The sequence below is a fragment of the Psammomys obesus genome, unplaced genomic scaffold (assembly GCF_907164565.1).
Source record: "Psammomys obesus unplaced genomic scaffold, mPsaObe1.curated_primary_1811, whole genome shotgun sequence".
Classification (NCBI taxonomy): domain Eukaryota; kingdom Metazoa; phylum Chordata; class Mammalia; order Rodentia; family Muridae; genus Psammomys; species Psammomys obesus.
This window is the reverse complement of record NW_026595981.1, coordinates 21246174-21254332: the sequence shown is the minus strand read 5'-3', so window position 1 is coordinate 21254332 and position 8159 is coordinate 21246174. Positions and strand designations below refer to the sequence as shown.

The 8159-nt window shown below is 58.8% G+C and overlaps 1 protein-coding gene across 4 annotated transcripts in view; it reads left to right on the top strand.

The window, feature by feature from the left end:
* The first annotated feature begins 219 nt into the window (after positions 1 to 219).
* Positions 220 to 8159, top strand: part of Tbkbp1 (TBK1 binding protein 1) — a 15489-nt gene continuing 7549 nt past the window's right edge. Inside the window, exons 1-7 of one of the 4 annotated variants that reach the window (XM_055620231.1) lie at positions 220 to 238; positions 1687 to 1940; positions 2156 to 2278; positions 2526 to 2630; positions 3587 to 3767; positions 4469 to 4647; positions 4758 to 4819. In XM_055620231.1, coding sequence (XP_055476206.1) covers positions 1716 to 1940; positions 2156 to 2278; positions 2526 to 2630; positions 3587 to 3767; positions 4469 to 4647; positions 4758 to 4819 — 875 coding nt within the window. In that variant the 5' untranslated portion in view covers positions 220 to 238; positions 1687 to 1715. Of the gene's footprint in view, positions 239 to 380; positions 1941 to 2155; positions 2279 to 2525; positions 2631 to 3586; positions 3768 to 4468; positions 4648 to 4757; positions 4820 to 8159 lie in introns of those variants that run through there. The other 3 variants (XM_055620230.1, XM_055620229.1, XM_055620232.1) reach the window with 3 other exon arrangements.

Sequence of the window (8159 nt, the reverse complement as noted above, 5' to 3'; positions counted from 1 at the left end):
GCTGCGGTGGGGGAGGGGGCCGCGCGCTCTCGGGCCCCCGGGAGGGGAGGAGAGGGCAGGGGAGGGGAGGGGCGGCGATTTCTGACCGCCGAGCCGGAGGGGGTTTAGAGCGCGGCTCTTAAAGGGGCCGCGGGAGGGGCCTGGCGCGCACGGGCGCCCCCTCCCCGGGAGCCTGAGCGGGCGCTCGGCGGCGCGGCCCCAGGATGCGGAGGAAGGCAGCTTGGGTCGCACGGCCGGGGTGTGTGGGGACACACGGGAGTCCTCGAGTGGGGGTGGCCCGAGGTCGTGGCCGCGGGGCGGGGGGGAGGGTCGGCGGGGACGGGGTGTGTAGTGAGCGCGGGCTCGGCGGAGTAGAGGGAGGGGGTGGCGCGGGCAGGAGAGGGTTAAAGGCGGGGCCGGCCCTCGGAACACGCGCGCCCGCTCCTTACTCAGACCTGTCACTCGCGTCCCTCCGGCACTCAGCCGAGGTGGGGGATGGAGGGATGGAGGGGGCCGAGGCCTGGCGCGCTCGGAACTCGCGCCTTCGGACCGGGCCCCCCTCGCCGAGGAGGCGCACAGCACGCTCGGAGCGCGCGCCCGCGCGCGCACACGCACATACACACCACACACACACACACACACACACCTCGGACATTCCCATAGTGCCTCACGTGACACTCGGCCCGAACGTGCCCACCCTGCCTACACGCTCACGCACGCGTGCTCACAGGCGCGCGCGCACACACACACGCCGCCTCTGGCCGCTTCCGAACTCCGCGCTGACCGCTTCCCTCCCCACCCCTCGTCCTCCGGCCCCGCAAAAGCGCCCATTGACGGCGGCACACCTACACTCATTCACAGACGCGCACTCCCCCCACATGGCAGCCACAGCCACCACACATTCATCAGCAGGGCCGGGAGAACTGCACACTGCACCCCCGCAGCCCCTCGCTGCCTACTCCTTTGGGAGCCCTGAGTCATTCCTGCCCCCATCCCAGGGCTCCCCCATCTCCCCGAGTTGCGGGGCACAGTAGGACAAGCTGGAGTCTCCCTTAGTGGTCCCGCCTGGCTCCCTCGCCCAGTTTGCTGCCTCTGTCACTCGGCCAAGGACTTCCTGTAGGTCTGCGCCTGGCCTGGACGCTTGCCACAACCCCAGTGCAGTTGGGGAGGCACTTCCTTTTCCTGAACTCTGGGATCCTGCGGGAGGAAGTTGGGTGGGGGCCGCAGAGTGGTGGGACCGGCCCTCTAGAAACGCTGGCCTTCCTTAGGAGCAGGCCACGGAGGCCTGGCATGGGAATCTTGGCGGCTGTCGAGGTACTTGGGGAAAAGGGGAAGTCTGGGGAGAAGACCAGGCTGAGCAGTCCAGGCAGGTTCTGGGCCTTGCCAGCGCTGGGGTCCCCCCATCCACAGGTCTCTCTGGGTTCTGGGATGAGCCCTTCCCTGCTGCTGGTGTAGCTTCCTTGACCCCGTTTATCGGTTGTCCCTCGCTGACTCCCCTCGTGAGGTCTGTCTGGCTCCATCTCCTTCCCCTATAAGCAGTGACAACAGAGGATAGGACGGAAACTTCTGAGAGAGGGAGAGAGAGAGAGTTGTGGGATCTGGTCTTTGGGCTGAAGCTTTACAGCTCCTCCATCAGGCCCTCAGACCAGCATGGAGAAGTTGGGGACAAGCACCAGGCGGTCTTCCTAACGCTGTTCCTGCTTTCAGGAGGTCCCGTGTGGGCCGAAGCCCTTACCATGGAGTCCATGTTTGAAGATGACATCAGCATTCTGACCCAAGAGGCCTTGGGGCCCAGTGAGGTGTGGCTGGATGGTCCAGGAGACCCCTCTCTGGGAGGGGACATGTGCTCTGCCTCCCACTTCGCTCTCATCACAGCCTACGGGGATATCAAGGAGAGGCTGGGGGGCCTGGAGAGAGAGAATGCCACCCTCCGACGGCGCCTCAAAGTCTATGAAATCAAGGTCAGAACCTGGGGGGTGATGGCAGGTGGTCTGGTCATGCTGCAGGGATCCAGGGAGGCCTTGGAGCGGCTGCTAGGGTGTGAACTGGTGCGAGCTCTCCTGTAGCCAGTCTGAGGGTGGAGGAGGAGGCTGGGCTCTGGAGTGGTGGGTCCCACTGAAGAGTGCAGGGAGGGGAGTCTCCCCGACAGGCTCCTCTGAGGCATGCTGTCCCACAGTACCCGCTAATCACTGATTTTGGAGAGGAGCACGGCTTCCCTCTGTACGAAATCAAGGATGGCTCCCTGCTGGAGGTGGAGAGAGTCAGTCTGCAGCAACGGCTCAACCAGTTCCAACACGAGGTAAGCCCGTGGGCCTTGGCTTCCCAGTCAGCCCGGCTCCCAAAGCTCCCTATTCCTTCTGTTTATGATGCCCGTCATCTTGCCCCATTCCTCCCCTCCCCCGCCCCCATCACGGCCTCTGCCCTCCCTAAACCAGCTTCAGCTCTTCCTGTTTCTATTGGGAATAGGGTTGGGGAGGTTCGGGGAGCCCCCGTGTGCCCTGTCAAGGATGGCCCTGACCCTGGCATACGTCTCTGCGCCTACCCAGTTGCAGAAGAATAAGGAACAGGAGGAACAGCTCGGGGAGATGATCCAGGCTTACGAGAAACTCTGTGTGGAGAAAAACGACTTGGAGACAGAGCTGGGGGAGATGGTAAGGCCCAGAGCGGGGACGGTGAGGTCCCTGACACCGTGTGGTTCTGTATGAGGAGCCCAGCACTACGATCGCCTGTGTGTCACACACAGCCCGCTTGTGTCCCTACCACCTGCGCCGTTTGCCTCGTAGTGAGACGTGTCAGCCAGGTCACGGTGGCTCTGTGCCCCTGGCGGTGCAGTGACCCCGTACGTGTACATTTAAGCTCCCCACTGCATCGACCCTGGACCTAGAGTTCCGCGTCTGGGAGAGGGCGCGGGTGACAGTAGAGGCGCGCCGAACTCTAGAGAGAGATGCTGGCGTGAATGTGGTGGCAGTTAGCGTGTGACCGTGTGTGTGTGTGTGTGTGTGTGTGTGTGTGTGTGTGTGTGTGTGTGAGAGAGAGCGATCGTGTGGGTGTGTGGCAGGGTCGGCAGGCACGGTCTCTGTCCACGCCTCGCCGGGGCCTTGGTCCGATTATTTAGCTTCCGTCCCTCATCTGAGAGGCAAGGTAAGTGGGAACCACCTCGCTGAGCTGCCGTGAGGGTAATGGGACGTTTGTGGAAAGCCGCCTTCCTTTTATAGTCTGGAACGGTTCGGGAGGCGTCTGCTGCCTGCCAGGCAGGCACCGTTCTCCCTCTAGCACACTTACTCGTTTTAGCTCTCACAACAATCAGAAGGGGTAGGCGTGGTACTGCTCTCCCCGTTCCGTGCTCGAGGTAGAGGAAGCCATACATGCAAGTGGGGGTTACATTCCTGGGGGGGGCGTGTAGGCCGGACCTAGAGCTCGTGTAAATGTCCCCGTGTGATCGTGTCTGAGAGCAGCAGGAGCCAGAAACATCTGAGAGGAGGCCCCGCACCTGTGGTCACTTGGCGTGTGATTGTGGGACACTCCAGCCGTCTCTGCTCCAGCCTGGGGGACTCTCGGGGCTCCCTGGCCCCGGGGAAGGCCCTGAGCCCCCTGCCTTTCCCTGCAGCGGGCCCTGGTGGAAACCCACCTTCGGCAGATCTGTGGTTTGGAGCAGCAGCTACAGCAGCAGCAAGGCCTCCGGGACACAGCCTTCTCCAGCCTGAGCCCTCCACCGGCCCCCGCCACACCCTGCCCTGACCTGGACCTGCACTATCTGGCTCTGAGAGGGGGACCTGCCTTGGGTCATGGTGAGAGCTCAGTGACCCCGGCCTTCCCGATCAGTCTCCAACTGTAACTTTCATTTCAGTATCGCTGGGCACCTCTGGCTTGCCTGAAGTCTCAGTACAGTGTGTTTGTTTATTTCTGTTTGTTTGTTTTTGTTTTCTTTTGAGGTAGGGTCTTACCACATTGCCCTAATTGGTCTGCAATCGACCACGCACGCCAGGCCATCCTTGAACTTGGAATAGTTCTCCTGTTCTGGCTCCCCAGTGCTGCCCTTAAATATCTTAAATTCGTTCGCTGTGGTTCCATTCTCCTCTCCAACTAACTGTTCCTTCACCTCAACTACCCTTTTCACAAGTTCTCCCACTGACATCCCTTGGCTGTGTAGACGCATGCAGTTCTTGGGTGTGCCAGCAGAGGGCGTGCCCACCCAGAGTCCCCTTAAGCTGTGATTAGGAGAGGCCCCTGAAGATGCTCCAGACTTGTGTGGTTCTACACTCAGATACCTTCCAGAGGCCATCTTGTTTCCCCCTTGGCCTCCAGGATTGAATCTGCAACAATCCCTTTTTTCCCTTGTAATAGTATCTCTTGTCCTTGGGTGTTTGTCTTTCTGGTGCCTCTCAGTTCCGTGGGCTCAGTCCCTACCCTGCCTGTTTTACTTTGTGTGGTCCTGGGGAGGCGGTGGAGGCAGCTAGAGCCTACCTGACCTTGTCTCGTCTCCTGACAGCAGGTTGGCCTGGCCCTACCAGTGTAAGTGTGGGTGACCTGGAGCGGAGGCGGCTGGAGGAGGCCCTGGAGGCCGCGCAGGGCGAGGCCCGAGGGGCTCAGCTCCGGGAGGAGCAGCTCCAGGCGGAATGTGAGCGGCTGCAGGGAGAGCTGAAGCAGCTGCAGGAGACCCGCGCCCAGGTAAAGGGAACTTGAGCGCTTCCCTCAGATGTCCAGAGCACAGAAGAGCAGAGGAGAGGGGGTCTGGATGGGGATGAGCCTGGGCTCTGACCTCTTGCTTTTCTCCTCAGGATCTGGCCTCCAACCAGTCGGAATGTGACATGGCTTGGGTGAAGAGAGTCGGGGACGATCAGTGAGTCCTATCTGTAGCCCTCATCCTCTCAGCCCCTCACGCTACGGGACTATCCCGGCCGGGTCTCCGTCGATTGCTTTCCATCTGTCCACGTGATTTGAGTGACCTCTCTTTCTGCGTCTTGGGGTGCGGTGTCTGGGTTGCTTACCACCCTACCCCTGTTTCAGGAAACGGGGAGGGGCTCTGCAGTTTGCAGGCTCTGGGACCAGGCCCATCTCTTCTCAACGTGCTGGGTGGGAGATGGACCATGGCCCCTGTGGCCCCGTTCTGTGTTCTCTAGTGAGTTTTCTGTACCAGAAACAAGATCTAGTGCGTTCATTCACCTCCTCCTTACTTGTAAGAAGGGAGGCAGCCTCCCTCGCTTAGGATTTCACCTGCTCGTTTAAAGGGAGGGGTCCTTGAGATGGCTAGAGAGTAGACTTCACCTTGGAATCGCAGAGGAGAGAGGGCATCAGAAGCAGAAAGAAGCTGTGTCTGTGGGGAACATGACAGCCGCCTGGTGCTTATCCTCACCCGCTCTGAGAAACAGTGTTTAAAGCTCCCTGGGCTTAGTTCCTCTCCCATGAGATGAGGGAAGGGGGGCACACTTCATACGTTCCTTACCAGAGAAGACTGAGGCCCAGAGAGGCCCAGGAGCTAACCCTCCCTCACACAGCACGCCCAGTTCTCAGGATCCCAGGGGCCCTCCCTCCCTCCAGGTTTCCTCAGCATCCGACCAGCTTCTGGCCAGCTAGGGGTACCCTTGCTTCCTCCCCCCACCAGGGTGAGGGCCTGGGTGGAGCTGTGACAGCCAAGAGGGTGAGAACCCAGTTTGTGGGGGGAGACCCCTCCCTCAGCTAGGCTTCTGTGGGGGTTAGGAGAGAGTTCTTCGAAAAGGGTCCGCCCTAGCTTGTGGCTGGGGTTCTCGGACCGTTGCAGCCCATGAGTTCAAACCTGGAACACACTCACCCACATAGTGTAGATCCTTGCTCATCCCAGAAGTCATGCCGAAGGCTCCCTTAGGGGTTGGCGATTCCAAACCCTTCTCTTGGTAAAAGGCCCCCCACTTAGTGGACCTCACAGGGCTGTGGTGTAATCATGTGGGCCTTGATCCTTTGATCACTGGGGTCTAGGGAAAGGCTTTGCCTTCTTGACTTAGCTTTTACCTCTCTGGACCCTGGCTTCCCCTGCTGGGCTCAGGAGTCAGCTGTTGCTGATGGATGTGAGAGGAAGGTGAGCTAAAACATGGGGAGGGGCAGAAGGAGAGGCGGGTCAGATAACACCATCTCAGAAGGTGTTTTGGAAGCTGTGTCATCCATATTGCTTGTCCTGGGCCAGTCCCTTCCCTCCCAGCCCGGGGGAGCCTGGTTAAGGTGATTCCCTCACAATGCGCCAAGCTCTTAGATTTGTCTGTGGCTTCCTATGCCATAGCCCTACCTGGATCTGTCTCGGTCAGCCTGCTCCTTCCTTTAACCTAAATGCTTCTGGACAGCCCCAGTGTGGCAGGATCAATTCTCAGAGGAAGTCCTCATTCCCCTGGTACTTTTATTTTCTTATAAATCCAGCCTCTTTTGGTAACAGGCAGTTCCCTGGGGCTCCCTGCCACCCTCCTGCCTAAGGATGGCTCAGTCACCTCTCTCCAGCTCCCAGGATTAGCAATCCTCCTTTTCCATCTACATCGGCTGACTCCATGTTGAGTGGGAATTTTACTGATGGGCTTTCCTGGGAATGAAATGTTGGCACTAAGTTACCGGGGCGGGGGGTGGGAGTGGTTCCTGAGTCCAGCCTGGCTCTAGATATAAAGGAATCTTCCTATCTTGAAAGGTGCCTTCAATCTGAGCACATTTGCTGGGGCACCACATTGATCGCTGTGATCCTCCAGTCATACATCTCCTTTACACCAGTCTTGCCTGCGTGAGCCCCATCCTGGTGCTGTCTGAGCGGGCCTTGGAGGCCTGCAGTCCCTTGTCCTCAGCTCCTGGCCCACAAACTCCTAACCGCCAGTGATTCACAGCAAGCAGGACTGACCCCAGGCCAGGCAGACCAGGCTGCCATTCTGCAGGTCTAAAATTCTCTTGGATAGCTTGCTACCTGGTGGTCATAGCCCAAAAGGCCTAAACGGCCACAGAGGAAGGGCATTGATGGAGGCAGGAGTAGTTCACTGAGCTTTTGAGGATGTCCAGGGGGTAAGGACCCAGGAAGGTCCCAGTCAAGGTGACATGTGTGGGAACCCCATGGTCCCCTCCCCTCTGGGCCTGTGGATTCCTGGGAGGGACTGTTTGAAACTATGGCCGCTGTGGGGGAAACAGAGAAATTTTAGAGTCACTCCCTGAGGGAGAGAGGGCTCCAAGCAGACAGTGGCTCCGGAAGGTAGATGGGGTCTTGCTGGTGAGGGGCCCCGGTGCAAAGATGGGGTTCTCTGGATGACGAAGGGTAAACCATAAATTGTAGGCTTTTCTTTTTTTCCTTATGTGGGGGGCTCAGGGCTGCAACCTGGGACCTTTTCCGCCCACTCCTCCCACCCCCCCTCCACCCACAAGCCTCCGCCTGGGCTGTGGTTAGTGGTGGGGAAGTGTGAACTCAGAAGAGAGAGGATGGAAACTCTGCACAGAGGTCAAGGGCAGTGTGGGGTGGGCCAGGACGGAAGTCGGAGACCCCCGTGTACCCTGAGCTTAGCCTCCTGCCCCCAGAACCAGTAGGCCCAGGGCCTCCTCCTCCCGCTTCTCACCCTCCCTACTTCCTTTCTTTCAAGTCTCTTTCGGCCTGATACCCAGAGCACAAAGAATTAAGGCCTGAGCACTGGCAGCCGCAAAGCACCCTGAGGGTGGGCAGGGGTTCTGCCAGCCTGAGGGGCTTACACCATGTGAGCCGAGAAGGCATTTCCACTCTTGTGCCTGCCAGCTGAGCCCTTCACTCTCCCCGGAGAGGGCACGTGCACCCTCCCTCCCTCTCCATGACCAAGTGGTCTTTGTTGTTCTTTGAGTTTGGGTTTGGTTTTTGTTTTTTTTGAGAGAGAGGTTCACATAGCCCAGGCCATCTTGAACTTGGCTAGCTAGCTGAGGACGCCTTTAAATTCTTGTTCTCCTGGTTCTGCCTCCCAAGTGCAAATATTACAGCATGGACTACCAACCTTTTTTTTTTCTTTCTTTTCTTTTGTCTTAGTTTGCTTTTATTCCACTGCACCCCCCCTCCCAACAGGGTCACACTAGCTCTAACTGTACCGGAACTCTCTGTGTAGACCAGGCTGGACTTGAACTCATAGAGATTTGCCTGTCTCTGCCAGGATTAAAGGCGTGTGCCACTATTCCTGGCGCTTCTTTCTTTCTTTCTTTCTTTCTTTCTTTCTTTCTTTCTTTCTTTC